The sequence below is a fragment of the Chiloscyllium plagiosum genome, unplaced genomic scaffold, assembly GCF_037043375.1.
Source record: "Chiloscyllium plagiosum isolate Xiang-an unplaced genomic scaffold, Cpla_swu_hap1 HiC_scaffold_4, whole genome shotgun sequence".
NCBI classification, from domain to species: Eukaryota; Metazoa; Chordata; class Chondrichthyes; order Orectolobiformes; family Hemiscylliidae; genus Chiloscyllium; species Chiloscyllium plagiosum.
The window spans coordinates 142743668-142768065 of record NW_028270142.1 but is presented as its reverse complement, the minus strand read 5'-3'; the positions used below and the strand labels follow the sequence as shown (position 1 = coordinate 142768065).

The 24398-nt window shown below is 47.0% G+C and overlaps 1 protein-coding gene across 1 annotated transcript in view; it reads right to left on the bottom strand.

The window, feature by feature from the left end:
- The window catches only part of LOC122548761 (cadherin-2-like), a 184848-nt gene extending 161934 nt beyond the window's left edge, over window positions 1-22914 (bottom strand). The window contains exons 1-2 of the mRNA XM_087985884.1: window positions 22901-22914; window positions 20633-20757 (exon numbers count right to left, since the gene is read on the bottom strand). Coding sequence (XP_087842010.1) covers window positions 20633-20757; window positions 22901-22914 — 139 coding nt within the window. The remainder of the gene's footprint in view (window positions 1-20632; window positions 20758-22900) is intronic.
- Between the last annotated feature and the right edge of the window lie 1484 nt (window positions 22915-24398).

Below are 24398 nucleotides of genomic sequence, written 5' to 3'. Positions count from 1 at the left end.
GATTTGAGACCACTATCAGCTACGATCTTATCAAACACCAGAGCAGCTGAGATACCTACTCTTTCTCCTAATTCTGTTGTCCTTTTTGTGTTTTGGGGAATGGGGACGTTATTGTGGATTGTGGTTCCGTCATAAAGACGGTCACCAGAACTGGGCCTCAGCAACTCGCAGCATCACCCCACAGGGAAACGCGACAGCTGAATTTGCTCACAGTAAGCTCTCCCATACCGCGGCCCACGTGCTTTACCAAGAGATAGGCGGTGGTGCCCACTTTAACCCACATTGGTGGGCTTCGGTGATATTGAGCCTTGCACAACCCTGGCAACTTGGCTCTCGACAACACTGCAACGGAAACCCCAAATCGCCCTGAGCTGACAGGGTGGAGAACGTCCCGAAGGAAGACAGAGGCAACAGCACACGGGCTGGACGCCCCCACTAACATCGACACTTTCTGTAAGTTATTAAACGCAAGTGGCTAAGATAGGGCAAGGTCTGCCTTTCAACACAAACCACCTCATCGACAAACCCAGTGCATGATAAGACTCAACATATTCGACATTTAATTCTCCAGTGAAATGCCCCATGGTCAGATACAACCGTTTGAAAGATTTTTAGAAGCAGAGTAATTGAAAAAGAATACTCAAAAAATGAAAGCAGAGTGCTTGAAAATAACAACAAATCTATAAATTAACATTTCAACTCTTGGACCATCCCAAAGTCCTTGATGTGATTAATGGCTCCATGCCTGGACCCTGCTATTGTTGACAAGTGCAGCTCAGCTATTTGTTGGGTACAACTCTATAGTTTTACATAAAGTCAACGGGAATTTCAAAAATAACCGAAGGACAGAATTCCAGGCTGGCACCTCTCCGTGCGGGATCAGGAGAGCGCCGCACTGTGAGGGGGAGTCGGTGCCGAGGGAGCGCCGGGCTGTCGGAGGGTCGGCGCCGAGGGAGCGCCGGGCTGTCGGAGGGTCGGCGCCGAGGGAGCGCCGGGCTGTCGGAGGGTCGGCGCCGAGGGAGCGCCGGGCTGTCGGAGGGTCGGCGCCGAGGGAGCGCCGGGCTGTCGGAGGGTCGGCGCCGAGGGAGCGCCGGGCTGTCGGAGGGTCGGCGCCGAGGGAGCGCCGGGCTGTCGGAGGGTCGGCGCCGAGGGAACGCCGGGCTGTCGGAGGGTCGGCGCCGAGGGAACGCCGGGCTGTCGGAGGGTCGGCGCCGAGGGAACGCCGCGCTGTCGGAGGGTCGGCGCCGAGGGAACGCCGCGCTGTCGGAGGGTCGGCGCCGAGGGAACGCCGCGCTGTCAGAGGGTCGGCGCCGAGGGAGCGCCGCGCTGTCAGAGGGTCGGCGCCGAGGGAGCGCCGCGCTGTCAGAGGGTTGGTGCCGAGGGAGCGCCGCGCTGTCAGAGGGTCGGTGCCGAGGGAGCGCCGCGCTGTCAGAGGGTCGGTGCCGAGGGAGCGCCGCGCTGTCAGAGGGTCGGTGCCGAGGGAGCGCCGCGCTGTCAGAGGGTCGGTGCCGAGGGAGTGCCGCACTGTCAGAGGGTCGGCACTGAGGGTGGGCTGCACTGTCGGAGGGTCGGTGCCGAGGGAGTGCCGCACTGTCAGAGGGTCGGCACTGAGGGTGGGCTGCACTGTCGGAGGGTCGGTGCCGAGGGAGCGCAGCACTATTGTACTTGTATTCTTTTGGCCAAGAATTAAACAAAGGCCTTACTCACACTCGCAGGTGGATACACAAAATCCCAGTCACTACTCTGAAGTGGATCAGGGATCTTTCCCTGGTGTCAAGGCCAATTTTATTTTTCCCTCAACTGACAATCACGAAAATAGATGATCTGTTTATCATCATACTGTTTGTGGGAGTTTGCTGTTCAGAAAATGGCTACTGAGCTTCCCATGTGGACAAAGCACAATACTGTAAAAATGGCTCATTACATTCAAAGCAGGACTGGACCTCTCAGGGTTGTGAAAAGTACAAACACCAAGGAATAAATGACACAACCTTACGAGCAAAAGAAAACATCGAAAATCCTTGCTTCAGCATAATATTTAAAGTTGTGTAGGGAAATGACGGCCACAACTCGTGCTTTCAGCAGCTTTTAAGTACAGAATAAAACCCCAGGGGTGCACGGAATTCAACCTCAGGCACTCTGAAGTTGGACTGAAGGAGATTTATAGCAAAGCGAGAGAGTATAAGAGTAGGGACATCTGACTGTAACTGTATAGAGGCCACATCTGAAAGCCTGAGCGCGGTTTGGGTCCCCTTATTTCAGGAAAGATATAACTTCATGGGAGGCAGGACAGAGAAAGCTCACTAGGATGCTCCTGGGATGGAGGGATTGTCCAATGAGCAAAGGTTAAACAGGTTGGGACTATGCTCACTGAGATTAAAAGAATGAGAGGTGATCACATTGAAACACATCGAATCCTTAAGGGGTTTGACTGGGTCAATGCTGAGAGGATGTTTCCCCTCATGGGAGAGTTCAGGAGCAGAGGGTACAGTCTCAGAATAAAGGGGCACCGATTTCAGACGGAGATGAGGAGGAATTTCTTCTCTCAGAGGGTTGGGGGTCTTTGGAACTCCTTGCCCCAGAGAGCTGTGGGGGCAGAGTCCTTGTGTATATTTAAGGCTGAGATCGATAGATTCTTGATCAGTCGGGGAATCAAGGGAAAGGGCAGGAAGGTGGGTGTGAGGAATGTCGGATCAGCCGTGATCCTGTTGGATGACTGAAGAGTCTTGAGGGGCCGAATGGCCTACTCCATTTCTTATGGTCTCGAGTTTGACCTTCGTAGAGAGAGACAATCGAGGAGATAGAGGTGTTCAAAAACCTATTGTGAGTCAATGGTGAGGAACAATTGCCACCAGCCAGACACTAACACTGCGTTCAGGAGAACTTAAACAGATCAGAGAACAGGTTACACCGCATGGAACACCAGGGCTGAAATCACCAGGAAATCATAACTTTCAGACGTGGGAATAAATTGATGCTTTCTGCGGAAAGGGACAGCCAGAGAGAGAGAGAGAGAGAGAGAGAGAGAGAGAGAGAGAGAGAGAGAGAGAAGGAAAAAAACAACGAAATAGACAAAGAAAATGACATTAGACAGTGAAACAGACAGACCGAGGGCAACAGCACAAACAGTGACAGAATGAGAGAAAGAGACAGAGAGAGAGAGACACACAGAGAGAGACACACAGAGAGAGACACAGAGAGAGAGAGACACACAGAGAGAGACACAGAGAGAGAGACACAGAGAGAGAGACACAGAGAGAGAGACACAGAGAGAGAGACACAGAGAGAGAGACACAGAGAGAGAGACACAGAGAGAGAGACACAGAGAGAGAGAGTGATACAGAGACAGAGACAAAGAAAAAGAGAGGCACACAACCAGGAGAGAGACAGACACAGACACACACAGAGACACACACAGACACAGAGACACACACAGACACAGAGACACACACAGACGGTGTGGGAGAGCAAAGACAGACAAAGAAACTGACATCAGAAAGTGAAACAGACAGACCGAGGGTGAGGGCACAAACAGTGACAGACTGTGGGGGAGATTAAAGAGAGAGAGAGACACAGACAGCGTAGGAGAGCGCACGCACACACACACAAACACACACACACACACTGGGGGAGGGGAGAAGGCAGATAGAGATGCTCAGACAAACAGGTGATGGGGGAGTGTAGAGAGAGACAGAGACAGAGAGCGAGAGAGATACAGACAGTGGGGGCAGCAAAGATAGAGTACCAGTGAGTGAGGGAGAGTGAGGAGAGAGGGACATGGTGGAGAAGAACAAAGAAATAGAGAGGGAGAATGGGGGAGGACTGGAAAAGGGACAGAGATAAACAGACGATGAGGAAGAGCAAATAGAGAGAGAGACACAAAGGCAGAGAGAGACAGACAAACAGAGAGAAAGAGAGAGACAGACAGACAGAGAGGCACAGAGAGAAAGAGTGAGAGAGAGAGTGTGAGAGAGAGGCAGACAGAGAAAGAGAGAGAGAGAGAGAGGGAGAGATAGATAGAGAGGGAGAGACAGATAGAGAGGCAGAGACAGACAGAGAAAAGCAGAGAGACAGAGAGGAGGATTGCAAAGTGAAATATACAGAAAAACAGAGACGGAAAGAGAGAGAGAGAGAGAGAGAGACAAAGACAGCCGGTGTAGGAGAGCGAAGACACAGACAGACACACAGAGGGTGGGGGAGGGCGAAGAGTGAAGGATACAGACCAACAGGAATGGGGAGGTGGGGGCGCAGAGAGAGATATTGAGACAGAAAGGAGCACATTGTCTGAAATTTGGAAACACAGTTGGCTGTCACTCATTTTGAAGGCATATGGGGTAGCGATGAACAGTAGCAGTCGTTCTCTGCTGCTCATATCAGATCCCCTTCTCACTGCACCTGCTGTCTCCCAGTGTTACAAGGGTCTCGCTGCATTAACCAAACAGCCAAGTTCCCTCAAAGATCCCATTGATACCAGCACTCCAAATCCAAAGCACGAGACCGGCCTGACAGCAGCACTGGAAAGGAGAGAGTGAACGGCAGCTAAACAGTCAAATGTTCGCTCATTGAGAACTTGAGCAAGTGGACATTAATTCCAAGAACAAAACATTGCAGCCTGCGGCTACAGGCCACATTTGGAAGTGACGCTGTCCTGAGATGGGTCCAACACCACATTCAAAACATCACGCCATCTACAACTGCAGATTGTCCCTCATCACTTCCCACAACATCCCAAAAACACACAGTGGAAAAGAACTACCTCAAAGCAAGCTCAGCGAGACAGACAAGTGATCCTGGTGGCCATTTTGAACAGGAGAAGTGGATAGGTGAATTTATATAGCACCTTCTGTGACTCTAGGGCAGCCCAAAATGCTTTACCACCAATGGCAGTCATTTCCAAATGATATGCTCACTCTTATATTGCAAGAAGCACTGCATCCAATAAATGCACAGCAAGATCCCAGACAACAACAAGATGGAGCAATTTAGCACGGCCAATCCACGCTAACCTATGCATATTTGGACTGTGGAAGAAACCCAGAGACACCCCACGCAGACACGGGGATAACGTGCAAACTCCACACATACAGTCGCCCCAGGTTGGAATCGAACCCAGGTCCCTGGCGCTGAGAGGCAGCAGTGCTAACCACTGTGCCAGCGTTTTGCTGCCCATCCCCCCATTCTCTGGAGGCATTTGAGGGGGCAGGGGATGAATACTTGGTTAGAAACAGTGGGTTTCACAGGCAGGAGACAGCAGGAGGAACCGGATAATTACTACGGTTCAGGAGGTGGTTCAGCCCATTTCTGCCTAAATGGCCTCTCCAAACGAGCATCATTACCTAGGGCCAGTCTCCTGGATAGTCTATGAAGAACCGATGGTGGCAACGATGGGCCAAATGGCCTCCTATGCAGTACTGATTCTGGGGTGGTGATGGTGAGCTGCCTTCTTGAGCTGATGCAGTGTTTTTGGGGGCAGGACAGGGGGACATAGAAAGAATTCAGTGAATAAATTTGGAATATAAAAGCCTGTCTCATTCACCACGAAGACCATCACTGATTGGTGTAAAAATCACATCAAAACCCATCCGTAACTGCATTTACTGGTGTCCCCTCATCATTGGAGTGGGCTAGGATAGGGCAGAATGTCAAGATGAAAGCTCAGTGGTGCCAGGCTGGTAAAACACAACCGTATATGCGCGCACAGCTAAATTCAACATTTCACAGCCAATACGGACTGACTTCAGTTACAAATGCACAGTGGACAGATTAAAGTGAAGATCAGTCGCAGTCTAATAGGATTAGGATAGTAAGCTCGAAGGGCCGAATGGTCCTCCTCTGGGTCCTATATATACAACACTTTTGGTGAAACCCCAGTAAAGAGACTGTCGGAATATCCACAATGACATGGACTGGATGATTTACTGTTTCCCAAAAATGGTTTTCTGAAATAAAACACATCTGATAACTTGATAAAGAAATATCGCGAGAGACAGCCTACAAACAGGTCCAGCTGTTGAGCAATTCATCAGATGAAATGAAGTTAAACACACACGGGACAGATGCCAGCCTTATCTTCTCCCTATGGACGAGTTCCTTACAGCTGTGACAGCCTCTTCAGTACATCCACACAAACACAGGCTCCACACAATACCAACGAGAGTCATGGAGTCATATTGCACGGAAACAGACCCTTCGGTCCAACCAGTCCATCCCGAACATAATCCCAAACCAAACTCGTCCCCACCTGCCTGTATTTGACCCAAATCCTTCCCAACATTTCTTTTCATGAACTTAACCAAATGTCTGTACCCACTTCCACTGGGAATTCATTCCGCACGCAAACTACTATGTGTGAAAAAGTTGCCCCTCATGTCTTTTTTTTAAATCTCTGTCCTCTCACCTTATAAAATGTGCCCCCTAGTCTTGAAAGCCCCCACCCTAGGGAAAAGATACCTCATCCATTCTCACGATTTTATAACCTCGATAGGGTGAGCCCTCAACCTCCTACGCTCCAGTGGAAAAAGTCTCAGCCTCTCTCTTCCGGGCAACATCCTGGCAAATCTCTCCTGACCCCTCTCCAGCTTTAATAGTATCCCTGCTATAGGAGGGTGACAGAGTTGGACACAGTGCTCCAGCTGTACCTGTTCACTAACGTCCTGTACAACCTCAGCATGACGTCTCAACTCCTACACTCAAAGCACAGAGGCAGCACAAATTAAAGTTTAGACACCATTCAGATATGACACATACTCCAGAAAGGTCAGAGAAAAGAGAGGAGGAGGCTGAGAGATTGAATAGATACTTTCAAAACCATGAAGGGGCTGGAGAGAGTACATAGGGAGAAGCTGTTTTGCTTCCGAAAGGAACAAGAACGACAGGTGCAGACTTAAAGTAACGTGCAAACGAAGCAAAGATGATGTGGGTGAAATCTTTATCACCCAGCGAGTAGTTAGGGGCTGGACTGCACTGCCTGGAAGAGTGAGTGAGTGAGTGAGTGAGTGAGTGAGTGAGTGAGTGAGTGAGAGAGTGAGAGAGTGAGAGAGTGAGAGAGAGAGTGAGAGAGAGTGTGTGAGAGAGTGAGAGAGTGTGAGAGAGAGAGAGAGTGTGAGAGAGAGAGTGTGTGTGTGTGTGAGAGAGAGAGAGAGAGTGAGTGTGTGTGTGAGAGAGAGAGTGGGAGAGTGTGAGTGAGTGTGAGAGAGTGTGCGCACGCGAGTGTGTGCGTGCACGCGCGCGAGTGGGTGTGAGCGGGTGTTGGGGGGATCTATTGAGGGGCTCTGAATGGTTACTTGGATAGAAATGGTGAGCAGGGATATGGGGAAAAGCAGGAAATTGGCACTTGGCTGCAGGCAAGATGGGCTGAATGGCCTCCTTTTGTACTGTAATAATTTGCAATTACAGTCATGGGGTCATACAGAAGTACAGCATGGAAACAGACCCTTTGGTGCAACTCGTCCATGCCGACCAGATATCCCAACCTAACCTAGTCTCATTTGCAAGCACTTGGACCATAGCCCTCTAAACCCTTCCTATTCACATACCCATCCAGATGCCTTTTAAATATTGTAATTGTACCACTTCCTCTGGAACTCATTCCACACACGCAACACAGATTGGTGGGGCTTTAATAAAAGTTAGGTGTGTGACCATTTGAAAGTTTAACATCAATGGTATTGCCAGTGTATTTTTAAACTGAGCTACATCTCAAAGACCCGGACACTGGAACACAGTAAAAATTCTAAAATGGCTCTGATGCCACACCTGGAGGAACAGCAGAGATGGTAAGATTGGTCTGACAGGCTGGGACAATGGGCACGTAACGTTTAGTGCCAAGAGGGACAATGTGGTGCATTTTGGCAAAATCAAAAATCACAAGACACTAGGTTAAAGACCAACGGGTTTATTTGAAACCACAAGCCCTCCCAGAGCGGCTCAGTGGTTAGCACTGCTGCCTCACAGCACCAGGGTCCCAGGTTCGATTCCAGCCTCAGGCAACTGTCTGTGTGGAGTTTGCATGTTCTCCCAGTGTCTGTATGGATTTCCTCTAGGTGCTCTGGTTTCCTCCCATAATCCAAAAGATGTGCAGGTCAGGTGAATCGGGCATGCTAAATTGCCCATAGTGTTAGGTGTGTTAGTCAGGGGGAAATGGGTCTGGGTGGGTTACTCTTCAGAGGGTCGGTGTGGACTGGTTGGGCCAAAGGGCCTGTATCCACACTGTAGGGAATCTAACAAAATCTCGCCCTGCTCCTTCTCCAGGTAGCTACCTGCCTGACAAAGGGGCAGCGCTCTGAGAGCTTGTGCTTCCAAATAAACCTGTTGGACTATAATCTGGTGTTGTGTAACCTTTGACCTTGGGCCACCCCAGTCCCAACACCGGCACCTCCACATTTTGGCAGAAAGAACAGTAAGACGTCAGTGGGTTCAAGATTAGATTAGATTTTCTGAACTGTCTCCAATGTAATAATATCCTTTCTATAGGACGGCACGGAGATACAGTACTCCAAAAGGGGCCTCTCCGACCCCCTGTACAACAGGGCATTGTCAACTCCAACAGCCAACGGTCTGAGCAATGAAGGGATAACATGCCAAAAGCCTTCTTAACCACCCATTCTACATGTAACTCAAATTTCAATGAATTTTGTACCTGATTTCCTAGGTCCCTCTGTTTTACAACATTACCCTCCCACTAATTGTACAATTCTTACCCGGCTTGTTTTAACAAAATGCAATGCCCAGCATTTCTCCAAAACAACCTTCACCTGCCACTGTTCAGCTCACTGTCCCACTGATCAAGCTTCCTTTGTAATCTTGTAAAACCTTCACTGTCCACTGCACCACCAATTTTTGTGTTATCCACAAACTTGCGAACCATGGATCCTAAATTGACACTTCAATACTTTGTTATAAATTCTGTGTCCTATGTGTCTGCCCCACTAGCTCCCTGACCAAGGGAGCAGCACTCCGAAAACTTGCACTTCCAAATAAATCTGTTGGACTATAACTCAGTGTTGTGTGATTTTTAACTCTTACCTTAAATTATCATCCAAATTGTTTATATAAATAACAAACGAAAGCAGACCCAGTACCTATTCATGTGGCACACCACTGGTCACAGGCCTTAGGTCCGAAAAACAACCCTCCACCACCACGTCTGTCTGCCACCATCAAGCCAATTCTGTATCCGATTGGCAAGCTCTCCCTGAATTCCATGTGATCTCACTTTTCTAATTAGTCTACCATGCAGAGCCTTGTCAAAGGCTTTGTCACAGACCATGTAAACATCCTCTAACGCACTACCCTCAATTGTTTTGGTAACCTCCTCAAAAAACTCAATTAAGTTTGTGAGACACAATTTCCCTCAGCACAAAGCCATGCTGACTATCCTTAATCAGTCATAGAGTCATAGAGATGTATAGCATGGAAACAGGCCCTTCGGTCCAACCTGTCCATGCCGACCAGACATCCCAACCCAATCTAGTCCCATCTGCCAGCACCTGGCCCATATCCCTCCAAACCCTTCCTATTCATATACCCATCCCAGATGCCTTTTAAATGTTGCAATTGTACCAGCCTCCACCACATCCTCTGGCAGCTCATTCCATACATGTACCACCCTGAGTGAAAAAATTGCCTCTCAGATCTCGGTTATATATTTCCCCTCTCACCCTAAACCTATGCCCTCTAGTTCTGGACTTTCCGACCCCAGCGAAAAGACTTTGTCTATTTATCCTATCCATGCCCCTCATAATTTCGTAAATCTCTATCAGGTCACCACTCAGCCTCTGACGCTCCAGGGAAAACAGCCCCAGCCTGTTCAGCCTCTCCCTGTAGCTCAAATCCTCCAACCCTGGCAACATCCTTTAAATCTTTTCTGAACCCTTTCAAGTTTCACAACATCTTTCTGATAAGAAGGAAACCAGAATTGCACACAATATTCCAAAAGTGGCCTAACCAATGTCCTGTACAGCCGCAACATGACCTCCTAACTCCTGTACTCAATACTCTGACCAATAAAGGAAAGCATACCAAACGCCTTCTTCACTATCCTATCACCCTGCGACTCCATTTTCAAGGAGCTATGAAACTGCACTCCAAGGTCTCTTTGTTCAGCAACACTCCCTAGGACCTTACCATTAAGTGTATAAGTCCTGCTAAGATTTGCTTTCCCAAAATGCAGCACCTCACATTTATCTGAATTAAACTCCATCTGCCACTTCTCAGCTCATTGACCCACCTGGTCCAGATCCCGTTGTCCTTGCGTCTCCAAATGTATGTAAATCCCACCTCTCAGAATCACCTCTTAACAACTAAGCCACCATTTAGGCCTTACAATTTCTTCCCCAACCTCCCACAACATCCGGGGATACACTTGGCCAGACCCCAGAGATTTTACCTTCCTTTACATTTTCGATGACCTCCAGCATCTCCTCTTATGTAATGTGAACTGTTTTCAAAACATCAATATTTCCCTGAGCGTTCGAGCCTCCATTTCTGTCTTCGCAGTAAAACAGATGCGAAATATTCGTTTAGCATCTCTCCCATCTCCTGAGGTTAAACACATAGACAACTTTATTGATCTTTAGAGGCCCTATTCTCTCCCTGGTTGCTCTTAGTGTATTTGTAGTAAGTCTTTGGATTATATTTAACCTTATCTGCTAAGGCTACCTCATATCCTCTTTTTGTTTTTCTGATTTACTCCTTAAGAATGTCCCTACACCTGTTGTACTCTTCATGCGATTCACTTGATCCCAACTGTCTGTATCAATATATGACTCTTTGTTTTTATCTGAACCTCAATGTCTCCATTCATCCATTGTTCCTGACTCTTAACAACCTTATATTTGACTCTAACAGGAACACATTGCCTCTGAGCTCTTATTATCACAGTTCTGAAACCTCCCACTTGTCAGTTGTCCCTTTACCCTTGAACAGTCTTCTCCAATCGACTTTTGGAAGCTCCTGTCTCGTACCATTAAAATCTTATTCCAGTTAACAAATTTAACTTTTATACAAGGCCTATCCTTTTCCATCATTATTTTAAAAGTAAGAGAATAATGATCACTGGTCGCAAAGTGCCCCCCAATAAACACTTCAGTCACTTGCTGGAAATGTGTTGCTGGAAAAGCGCAGCAGGTCAGGCAGCATCCAGGGAATAGGAGAATCGACGTTTCGGGCATAAGCCCACTTCAGTCACTTGCCCCACCTTACCAAGAAAAGTCATGTTCTGCTCCTTCTCTTACATGCACATCTACAGATTGATAAACAAAATATTCTTGAACACTTTTAACAAATTCCTCACCATCCAAGACTCTAACACCATGGCACTTCAAGTCTATGTTTGGCAAGTTAAAATCCCTTTTATTACAACCCTATTGTTGTTAAACATATCCGAGATCTCTCTCCATATTTGGTCTCTCACGGCCTGACTGTGCAACACTGTCTTTCCCCAAGCCATCTGGCTCCTGAACACTGTATAAATCACACATTATTCCATCTGAAATTTGTTGTAAAACTGAGTTACTGCTAAAACAATGATTTTTTATTAATGTTCATTCATTATTACGCTGCAGTTTGCGTTATTGTTAATGTAGCACCTCAGTCCTAGAGAAACGCTGTCTCGTTTTTATCCTATCAGTCATACATGACAGAAATGCCAAATAAAACTACTCTTAACTCTTGATATTTGCTCCTTAGTTTCCTTCTGACTACTGGGGTAAGGGGGGTGGAGGGAGGGAGGGAAGTCCAATTGAAGAAAGGTGATCATCCCTCTCTCTTATTTCCAAGTTCCACCCATACAGCTTCACTGGACGATCCCTCAGAAATAAACTAAGCGCAGGAGAAATGCTTTCCCTAATCAAGAACACCAGTCCCCATTCTCTCTTGACTCCCTTTCTATCCTTTACAACCACCTGATGAAGGAGCAGCGCTCCAAAAGCTAGTGCTTCCAAATAAACCTGTTGGACTATAACTGGTGTTGCGTGATTTTTAACTTTAGCCACCGCAGTCCAACACCAGCATCTCCAAATTATGACGATCCTTCCCTTTGCACCTAAACCTTGGAACGGAAGATGAAGCTCAGTGCATGCAAGGAGCAAGTGATTTTTTTTTTCCCTTGGAGTAAGACTCGTTGGGTACTGAACATACGACATACCATGGGGGGGGGGGGGGGGGGGGGGGGGGGGGAATAAAATGGCTCTACAGAAATATCTTCCACAAACACAGCCAACAAATCCCAAAAGACAAAACCCCTGCGGCACAACTAAGCTGCGACTCAGACTTGCTGAAGCATTCTGCAGTTGCTGGAAGTGGCAGCGAGTTGCTTACTTTGAAACAATAGGGTTTGCTGCCTGCTCTTGGTTTGCAATGAACATTCTGCTCATCCAAGAAACAGCACTGTGAGGAAGTGACAGACAAAACCAATCTGTCTCTGCATTTACAGCAGGCACAGATTCATGGCATTTTTCCTGATTGCAAACCAAGCTGCTGTGTAATCACTGAGGCTGCAGAAGCTTTGTTGGCTGTCAGTAACCTTTTGTCTCCAAAACAGAGAGCTCGGAAACTACGAGGTTCAGGGCAGAGATGGTGGTACAGTGGGCGAGAGAGAGGACAACAGGAACACAAGAGACCGACACAGATACTGGGATTGGGCAGGTTATCTTAAGGATGTAAGAACCAGGAGCATTCAGCCCCTCAAGTCTGTTTCACCCTGTAATACAATCATGGCTGATCTCAGCTCGGTCTCAACTCCCCCTTTCCTGCCCGCTCCCCATAACCCTCCATAACTCGTTACTGATTAAAAATCTGTCTGTTCCCCTCCTTAAATTTACTCAGTGTCCCAGCATCTCCCACACTCTGGGGGCAGTGAATCCCACAGATTCACATCCCTTTAAGAGAACATAGAACATTCCAGCGCAGTACAGGCCCGTCGGCCCTCGATGTTGCACTGACCTGTCATACCAATCTGAAGGAGAAAGTGAGGACTGCAGATGCTGGAGATCAGAGTCGAGAGCGTGGTGCTGGAAAAGCACAGCAGGTCAGGCAGCATCCGAGCAGGAGAATCGACGATTCAGGGCATGAGCCCTTCTTCAGGATGTCCGAAACGTCGATTCTCCTGCTCCTCGGATGCTGCCTGACCTGCTGCGCTTTTCCAGCAACACATTTTCATACCAATCTGAAGCCCATCTTACCTACACGATTCCATGTACGTCCATATGCTTGTCCAATGACGACTTAAATGTACTTAAAGTTGGCGAATCTACTACCGTTGCAGGCAAAGCATTCCATACCCTTACTACTCTGAGTAAAGAAACTACCTCTGACATCTGTCTTATACCTATCACCCCTCAATTTAAAGCTATGCCCCCTCGTACTCTCCGTCACCATACTTGGAAAAAGGTCTCCCTGTCCACCCTATCTAACCCTCTGATTATATGTCTCTATTAAGTCACCTCTCAATCTTCTTCTCTCCAACGAAAACAGCCTCATAGGACCTTCCCACCATACCAGGCAACATCCTAGTAAATCTCCTCTGCACCCTTTCCAAAGCTTCCACATCCTTGTGGAAGTAATTCCTCCCCATCTCAATTTTACATCTACCCCCCTCCCCTCATGAGGAAAAACCCTCTCTATGCCTATCCCCTTTAGCATTCACATACACCTCAATTAGATCTCTGCTCCGTGACAATTATTGGCTAAACTGTTCTAGTCTGTTATCTCCTGTTGACAAGTTACGTCCTGTATCACATGCCTGAAACCTTTAACCAAACGTGGGAGTCACACACACAGTTCCGCTCTCCCGAGGCATAGGGACAATTTCAGGGGCAGTGAACGAAGAAAGATGATTTACAAAGACAACACCAGAATGGAGAGATTAAACTCATCAGGAAAGCTAAACACATGCTTTTCCAGGACAGGGATAGCACAGAGGAGAGGTGAAGGACTACAATGTCGAGAAGGGTTCAATATCGTAGGTACAGGAGTCTGTGGGGGGGGGGGGGGAAAGAGTTGGCAGGTCCGGAATTGGGGAGGTTTTAGAGTCAGACAGCACAGAAAACAGACCCTTCGGTCCAACCAGTCCGTGCCGAACATAATCTCTATCTAAACAATTCCCACCTGCCCACTTCTGGCCCAGCTCCCCCTAAACCTTTCCTATTCATGTACTTGTCCAAATGTCTTTCACAATTACGTTGTAATTGTACCCACATCCACCACTTCCTCAGGAAGTTCATTCCTTATTTGTATCACCCGGAGTAAAAAATTTACCTGGTCTTTTTTAAAATGTCTCTCCTCTCATCTTAAAAATGTGCCCCCCATCTTGAAATCCCCCATCCTAAGGAAAGGACAACTACCATTAACTATCTATACCTCTCATTATGTTACAGACAATAGGTGCAGAAGCAGGCCATTCGGCCCTTCGGGCCTGCACCATCATTCATTATGATCATGGCTGACCATCCACAATCAGTATCCTGTTCCTGCCTTATCCCCATAACCCTTGATTCCACTATCCTTAAGAGCTCTATCCAATTCTTTCTTGAAGGTATCCAGAGACTGGGCCTCCACAGCCTTCAGGGGCAGAGCATTCCACACACCCACCACTCTCTGGGTGAAGAAGTTTCTCCTCAACTCTGTCCTAAATGGCCTACCCCTTATTTTTAAACTGTGTCCTCTGGTTCTGGACTCACCCATCAGCGGAAACAAGCCTCCTGCCTCCAGAGTGTCCAATCCTTTAATAATCTTATATGTCTCAATCAGATCCCCTCTCATCCTTCTAAACTCAAGCGTATACAAGCCCAGTCGCTCCAATCTTTCAGCGTAAGATAGTCCCGCCATTCCGGGAATTGGCCTCGTGAACCTACGCTACACTCCCTCAATAGCCAGAAAATTGTTCCGCAAATTTGGAGACCAAAACTGCGCACAATATTCCAGGTGCGGTCTCACCAGGGCCCTGTACAGCTGCAGAAGGACCTCTTTGCTTCTATACTCAAGTCTTCTTGTTATGAAGGCCAGCATGCTATTAGCTTTCTTCACTGCCTGCTGTACCTGCATGCTTACCTTCATTGACTGGTGTACAAGAACACCCAGATCTCTCTGTACTGCCCCTTTATCTAACTTGACTCCATTGAGGTAGTAATCTGCCTTCCTGTTCTTGCCACCAAAGTGGATAACCATACATTTATCCACATTAAACTGCATCTGCCATGCATCCGTCCACTCACCTAACCTGTCCAGGTCACCCTGTAATCTCCTAACATCTTCCTCACATTTCACCCTGCCACCCAGCTTTGTGTCATCAGAAAATTTACGAATATTACTTTGAATGCCTTTGTCTATATCATAATTGTAGAGGTTATAAACCTTTATAAGGTCGCCTCTCAACCTCCTATGCTCCTGCGATAAAAGCCCCAGCCTTTCTTTAAAGCTCAAACCTTCCATACCCGGCAACATGCTGGTAAATCTCTTCTGAGCCCTTTGGTAATCTCCTTCCTATAACCGGGTGACCAGAACAAGCAAGCCAATCCCAATGAGCTGGAAAGAATGATGGAGGTAATTCCAGAGGCTGAGTCGCAGTGACTGAGGTCATGTGGATGACAAAGATGGTGCAGTTAAAATCAGGGAGGAGAGGGTCAGTCAAGGGAACGTGAACTGGAGAAGCACAGAGCTTTACCGGACTGGAGGAGACTGAGATAGGGAGAGTGTGGGCTCCATAACCATTTCTTGTTTAAAAATGACGGCTTGGTTGACCAGAAAGCAAGCAATCGAGCACAAGGCTGGGAAGGAGGAGGGAGGAACAGGATTTGTGGTGAGTTATGATGTGAACAACGGGTTTGGGACCACAAGGAAATAGGAGCAGAAATGAGGCCATTCAGCCCATTGAGTCTGCTCCACCATTCAATCATGGCTGATGGGTTTCTCAACCCCATTTCCCTGCTTTGGACCATCGAAATTTAAAGTGAGCAAAAAAATGAAATCTTGTCAACCGCACCAGAAACGTTAACTCTGATTTCTCTCCCAGAGATGATGCCAGACCAGCTGAGCTTTTCCAGCGGTTTCTGTTTTGGCCCTGGATGTGTGTTGTGATTCTAAGCAGTCTGCTTGAAGATAAGGACCGTGGGACTCAACTCATTTAGCTTGGGCGTTTTGCCATGGGTTAACAGGACACAAAACTGGGAACTGCATTGGAGGGCAAAGTTCCAACCTCACTCAGCCCCTACACACCCCCCACCCCCCCCCCCCCCTCTCCCAAACAGGCTACAGAGCTGCTGACTGCACTCAGCAAAATGTGGCGCATGTATTTCATGTTTTAAAAACATACGTTTTTTTAAAACACAAAACCAGACTGAAGCATCCAGAAGTATTGTCTCAGCTTTTTTAAAAAATAAAGGAAACAAATCACACAGAGATAACAATGTCATGTCAGAGCCCACTTAAGTCTTAGCTGTTTCTGGGAGAAAGTGAGGTCTGCAGATGCTGGAGATCAAAGTTGAAACTTTATTGCTGGAACAGCACAGCAGGTCAGGCAGCATCCAGGGAACAGGAGATTCGACGTTTCGGGCACAGGCCCTTAGCTGTTTCTGGTCTGTTTCACCTCTCAGCTGGGAGACCAAAGGTAGGTCCATTTGACCACACATAAAAACGCCACATATTTTCTTTTGCACATCACTTGCCATCGACCCCTTGAAACATTCCACACTCGAGTCCAAATGAGTAGGCAAGTGTACAAATGCTGAGCGAGAGAACCGTTAGCAATCCTTTGTCGGAAAGGTCAGTGGGGAAGAATTCCTCTCATTCCTGACAGCGAGGGGTTACTAGGCTCACAAGAGACAAGAAAGGAAGCAGGAACACAGACAATAAAGGTGCACACACAACCCTAAAACAGAATGGACTCAGAGAATTAGTCTGGGTGAGAAATGTGGGGAGCTGCAGTTAGGACATTGGAAACTTAGATTTTAAATAAACAACGCTAAATTAGGTCTTCAACGTCTTGAAACGATTCGGAAAAAGAAACTGTACGGCTGAAATAAAATTAAGTCTCATTCTGTTATTAAAACTAAAGTGAGGGCTCAGTTGAATATTTCACACACTCAAAGAAATGTGCCTCAACCAAACTCAAATCCCAATCTCGAAAAGCATACACATTGTCTGGATAAAATGCCGCACAAATTTAACCGGATTCTAAGAAAAACCTGTCAGGACCTACTGAAGACCCAGGGGAGTTAGAGAGTTCACAATCACTTCAGCATCACTTCGCTAATCTCTGACCTTAGCTCTGCATGACAAAAGCAGGGGTTTCACTAAAGACCCAGGACAGAAAACGGCAGAAGAAAGGATGTGGTAGTGAAAGAGGGGAACAGATTCTGCGTCGGATTTGATAAATTAAAAACTCAAGTTTACAACAAATTATCGCACTCTCGGGTTAACTGGATCGCGAGATATAAATATATAATTTGTTTTTAAAAGGCACAGACCCACAACCAATCAGTAAAACCAAACATCTGAGAATCTAACAAAACTACAAAGTTGTCTTTAATCCTGAGTTCCAACTTTAAGACATACCGCTAACCCCCTGTTGTGCTAACGTTTTCCTTTCAGTAACAAATCTTTCACTCTTTTGCCCCAGAGATACTGAAAGCAGCTGAAGGAATTGTAAGGGTTTTCTAAGCCCTTTGCGCCCCCTTTTGCCCCGACTCCCTCTCCCTCTAAAAACACAGGCTACCCTCTTGAACCCTTAAATGATAAAGTCCTCCACACCAAAGCAACTCTCCGCTTTCTCTTTTGCAGTGAACAGAAGATCTGAAATATGGTGCAAACTACATAATCTGGACTGTGAGCAAACTGTAGACATCAGTATGTTAGAAGATATGAAAAATCTGTTCCGAAGACAAGTTACGAGAAAGGGCAGGTGTACGGAACTGAGTTGACTAGGCGCCTGGAGAGCTAGTGCAGACACGATGGGCCAAATCACCTCTTCCTATGTTGCCGCAATTCTGTGGAGCCACTCCATTCTGGAGTTGCCCTCTTAGATTGGAAAACAGCCAACAATGTTCCAATATTTCAGAAGGTTGATAGAGAGAAGCTGTGAAATTATCCATCTATCAGTCCAACGCGGGGCAGTTAGCTACTGGAATCTGCTGTTCATTACAGTCTCTGAGAAACCGGAAGGAAGCAGGGGTGCACTAGAGTGGCATGGTGGCTCAGTGGTTAGCACTGAAGCCTCACAGCACCTGGGTCCCAGGTTCGATTCCAGCCTCGGACAACTGTCTGTGTGGAGTTTGCACGTTCTCCCCGTGTCTGTATGGGTTTGCTCCGGTTTCCTCCCACAGTCCAAAGATGTGCAGGTCAGGTGAATTGGCCATGCTAAATTGCCCATAGTGTTAGGTGCATTAGTCAGAGGGAAATGGGTCTGAATGGGTTAGTCTTCGGAGGGTCGGTGTGGACTTGTTGGACTGAAGGGCCTGTTTCCACACTGTAGGAAATCTAATCTAATCAAAAAAGCAAAACACAGAGAAGAATAAAGTAAGAAGGAGATGGTACAGCTTTGTGAAGAGTGATACACACTTAATACATAAAGCTACCATGGCAGATAGCGCACGTCTACAGATAATATATGTACAGAAATGTCAGAGGGTACTTGGTAAGGTTCCATATGAGGGACTGTTGGTTTTAAAAAAAAAGGCACTTGGAATTGGAAGCAAACTATTGGATACGGAATTGGTTATGGGACATGATTGTTGGCTGTTTGGAAGTTGTGGTGGTGATTAGGTTTCAGCAATCTGCACTGGGACTTTAAGGTTTTTGCCATGATTTGTTGCTGACTTGTTCAGGAGGGAAAGCGAACTACGTCCAGGTTTGAGGGGCCACAATTTTTACTGTAGGCAGGGGACGCACAAAGGAGATGGATGTAGAAGGTGGCTGAGGAGATCAGCTTTGGGAAATACCTGATCACCCCGAGACAGAATACTTTCTAAACGGTGCAAAGTCAGAAGCATGACTTCGGGTGAAGCATTCAGAAATCCCACAAATAGGTCAACACATGCAGCAAGTCATTCAAACAGAGAGTCCATCTACCCTCTTCGGGGCACAGGAAGATTCCGCGGTGCTGTCGTGAGGCACAGCACGGGCAAAGCTGTTCCCACTGGCCTGGTCAATACTTGAATCTCAGACGCATCACTAACAAACCAACTGCTTAGTCATCACTGCTGTTTGTGGGAGCTGGCTGTCGGTAAATTGGTTGCCATGTCCGTTATTTTATAACACTCGCCAATACGGACAGCATTAACTGTCTAGAGCTTGGGAAAGGCAATAGAAAAGTTAAGACTCAATTTCCACACTGTAAGTAATCTAATCTAATCTAATCTTTCCAGGATTTTGGCAATCAGATTCAGAAGTTAGGTGCAACTTGAAAAATTGAAACTATTTTAAAACGACAAAAGTATTAAAAATTTAGCTTCCTGACAAATGAATATGTACAGTGACCTGCTGTATTTTGGGGGATTGTTACGTTTACATTCTATAGTCAACTTTTGTGGTCTTTGGTGCAGTAACCAGAAAGGTTAGTCGCAGTCTAAGGATACAGAGGACGTCATTTCGGACTGAGTTGAGGAGAAATGTCTTCCCCCAGAGGGTGCGGAGCCTGTGGGATTCTCTGCTTCAGGAAGCGATTGGGGCCAAAACATTGATTGTCCTGAAGGACAAGTCACAGGGCTCTGCAGAACCAAGAAAAGCTCTTCGGCCCATCAGATCTACACTGGCCTAAGGAGCTGGATACGATTCTCAAGGCTAAAGGGAATCAAATGGTATGGGGGACAAACAGAAATAGGAAATCAAATTGGATGATCATATTAAATGGCAGAGCTGGGGGAGAGAAAAGAGAGAGAGAGAGAGAGAGACAGGGGAGAGGAGAGGAGAGAAAAGAGAGGAGAGGAGAAAAGGAAAGAGAGAGGAGAGAGGTCTACCTACAGCACGTGGACTGCAGTAGTTCAAGAAGGCAGCTCACCCCCACCTTCTGCAGGGACAGGCAGTAAATGCTGGACCCAGCCAGCAATGCCCACGCCCAATCACTCAATAAAATATCTTTTCACATCAACCTGTTGAGACGTGCTATGACACACCTCAGGGTAGGTGAGACCTGAACTTTCCAGCTCAGAGGTTGGGACAGAACCGCAGTGGCACAGCAGTGTTTCCTGCCAATCCCTAGCCAAATTCTCATGATGTCATCCCTCTGGACGGAGCTTAATACAGTACAGGCTGCGGCATTAACCCTTTCAATACCTGGTAGGACATTGGGGTGGGCTCCTCAAACAGCAGAAACATTGGCAGAGAGCAAGTGGCATTGTTCTTTACTCAGATAAAGGTTCCAATGAACATGCTGAGCAAGTCTCCACTGAAACACTTGCGACGTCAAATGACCCAGAGCAGAGAGCAACAAAAGGATCATTTAAAATAAGCCAATAAAACCCAAAGCAACCGAACAGGCAAAATAAACACATCTCCCATTAGGGCTGCTCAATGCTTTCTGACACACTGCCTGAAAAAACAAGCTCGCCTTTACTGAAGCAACTTTAAAATCGGATGGAATTTAGCAAGTGATTGGCAAAGGAGAAACGCTCAAGATAAAAGTAACCTGCAAAAATCTTACCATAAAAAAAATGGATTGCTGCTAGCCCACGGTTTCTTGCCTCACAAGAAAAAACACAATTGGGATCTGGAATGCGTAGCGCTATCCTTATATTGCTGTTCTTGGCAAATCCTGGAATTCCCTCCCTAAGGACATTGTGGGTCTACCTACAGCACATGGACTGCAGCGGTTCAAGAAGGCAGCTCAACCCCACCTTCTCAAGGGGCAATTAGGGACGGGCAGTAAATGCTGAATGATGCCCAGATTTCATGAATGAATCATTCTGAATATTCCTTCAGTCCACCTTTACTCTTTAATTGTCAAGGGAGATTTGGATCCACATTTCAAATAATTGCAGGACAGTGGGAACAGATGTTTGGGGGTATGAACAGGAGGCACTGGACCAGTCTTTCAAAGGGCTTGCACAGGCAGGATGGACCGAATACTCTGACTTGAAAGATGCTAACGTTTCTGTTAATATCCTGCGCTTATCACTGAAGCAAGTGGTTATGTTTGCCCGTTGCGAGTTCAAGAACTAGAGGGCATAGGTTTAGGGTGAGAGGGGAAAGATATAAAAGAGACCCAAGAGGCAACCTTTTCACATAGAGGGTGGTACGTGTATGGAATGAGCTGCCAGAGGATGTGGTGGAGGCTGGTACAATTACAACATTTAAGAGGCATTTGGATGGGTATATAATAGGAAGGGTTTGGAGGGGTATGGGCTGGATGCTGGCAGGTGGGACTAGATTGTGTTGGGATATCTGGTCGGCATGGACGGGTTGGACCTAAGGGTCTGTTTCCGTGCTGTACATCTCTATGACTCTATGATACGGGGCATGATACATAGCCACACAAAAAGGTGGAGACAGCAATGAGCTACATAAAACAGAATTTGATGAGGAGGCCAAACTGATTGTTTTGTGGGGGAACGCGCAGAGACTGAGCTGTCTATAAAACAAACTTAACAGTACACTGCACAAAGTGATTACATGGTATTAATTTGAAGATTCAAGAGTCTTTTTACAAAGTGCTACTGGAATGTGCTGGGTTTGCTTTTCCAACCTTCTCAACAATGCAGTACCACCAAATGTGTTGACCCTACCGTCCCCTCAGCCATAAACCATGAACCGTTAAACATACAAGGTGCAGATTTCCTGCTAACTGAAAGCATGTGTAGCGTGTCGGGTGGCTGACGCGAAGGTGGGGGGGGGTTCATTTCTCAGTTACGCTCTTTCTAGTGAATCAAATCCAGGGGTTAAGACTTACTGCAGAATCTGCAAAATACATCCATGTCCTCCCTGCCTGTTGTTGTGCACCGACACTGAACCGGGGGGGGAGGTCACAGTCTAAGGATACGGGGTGGGCCATTTCGGACTGAGATGAGGAGAAACGTCTTCACCCAGAGAGTGGGGAGCCTGTGGGATTCTCTACCACAGGAAGTGGTTCAGTTGAAAATATTTGCATTAGATATAGTTCTTTGGGCTAAGGGGATCAAAGGATATTGGGAAAAAGTGGGGACAGGGGACTAAGTTGGAAGATCAGCCATGATCATATTGAAGGGCAGAATGGCCCACTCCTGCTCTTATTTTCGACATTTCGCTCCCCCCCCCACCCCACACCCACCCACCCACCCACTTGTGAGCACGCTCTCTTGACCCATCTGCCTGCCTTCCATCTTCCTAAATACTCCTCACAAACAGAGCTCCTTTTTCCAACCCTCTGATTTCCAGGGTTCCAGGTCAGTCCTTGTTTGACACCCAGTCTGTCGAACCTATTCGGAATGGAAGGACAGTGCCGCTACAGAAATGCAGGGAAGTTGTTGGTGAGGTGAAGGAATGGTGTCTTGGGGCTCCAGATACCTGCCAGTACAACTGTAGGTGACCAGTCAGCAGGTGAGGGATGAAAGTGAGATAAAACGAGTGCTGGCAGTTAAATCAATCACTGCACAAAGACTGGCCCACCCTTCCCTCAGATACCCATCTGGGGTTGCTCAGAATTGTCCTGGGAGCGACCAGAAATGATATCCCTTATTAGGCAAGGAAATGGGAGTCACTGAATGATCTGAAAGAGGTTATTTGGCCCATCATGTCAGTACTAGCTCAGAGTTCTGTTTGGCCACCTCTTCTTTCCCCTCAGTCCCAGTTCATCCTGCTCTTTTCCCCACTGCCCTTTCCCCCTCAAGTATTCTCCCAATTCCTCTTTTGGGATTAACATCACTATCTCTTCAAACAGGCTGAATGGTCTACTACTCTTCCACATTGGCCCTCTCATCTTGCAGCAGTTACTTACTGTACTCCTCTCATGTTGAATTATGTGATACATTTGATAAGGGGAATTGTGTAGAAGAGTACGAGACCCCGTTTATACAGGGTGTTGGTGGAAGGACTATGTGCATCATTAATCTTCCTGCTGAAGGGTGGATGTTAGTAAGTTGGTAGTAGTTCAGAAGAGGTTTACCAGACTGCTACCTGGAATGGGCAGGTTGTGTTTTGAGGAAATATTGATACAGACAAGGCTTGCATCCGCTGAGGGGTTAGATTTTTCCTTATTCATTCACAGGATGAGGACATTGCTGATCAGGCAATATTTCTTGCCCACCCCTAATTGCCCAGAGGGCAGTCGAGAGTCAACCACCTTGCAGTGGCCAGACCAGGTAAGGATGGCGGGTTCCTTCACTAAAGGACATTAGTAACTAGATGGGTTTACCGACAATCGACAATGGATTCATGGCCATCATTTAACTATTAATTCCAGATTTTTTGCCATCTGCCATGGCAGGATTCAAACATTGCCTGTATCTCTCTGTGAACAGTCCAGTGAAAATACCAATAGACCATTGCTCCCCTGAGTAAGGGGTGACTGCGTGAAGGGTACTGACTGGGTGGACGTGGAGAGGGTGTTTCCTCTATGGTAGAACTGAGCACCACTGTTTAAAAACCAAGGGGCTGCTCAAATAAACCAGGGAGGAAAGTGAATATTTCTTTCTCGGAGGGTAATGGGTCTTTGAAAGTCTTTCTCTGAGAGACTGGAGGAAGCAGAGTCCTTGAAGATTTTTTAATGTAGAGGTCGTTAGTGAGGGGGAAGGCAGGAATGTAGATTCAGGGTTACAACTGGAACAGCCATGACCTTGTGAATGGTACAGAAGGCTTGAGGGGCTGAATGGCCTTCTTCCTGATCCTAACCCATACAATCACATGTTCCCAGTACCCTTTCAGACAACACATTCCAAGTCACTGCAAGAATTTGTTCTTTCTTATCTCCCCTCGGGTTCTTCGGTCAACCATCTTAAATCATTATCCAACATCCAGCAACAACATTCCTGCTGGTGGAATTAACATGCTCTCACTCCAAAACAAGCAACGTCCTGGGCAGTGTCAACAGGCAAGGCATTAGATAGAGGCATTGGTGAAAAATTTGTAATGGTTAAAACTGTGGCTAATGAATCTCAACATGGGGTCATGCAGTTTGGACCAAAGCAGAGTAGGACAGGGCACTCTCTAAACATGAAAACCTAGAAACAGGAGGTGTTTGGGCACGGGAGGGAGTACATTATGAGCATTATGTAACGAGCACCGAACAGAATCAGAAAACAGATAGCACTCTGGCCTTTTTGACTAGTAGGTAAGACAGATGTGCCATCACTGCATGGCTTACTGTGTTAAATTACCCCCATCAGTACAGTACTGTCCAAGTGCTGTCCTATATGTTAGTTCATGGAAAACATAGCACAAAGTTGAGCCATATATCTGGTGGTTTATTAGCACCACTGACCAGGAAGGGGGCAGCT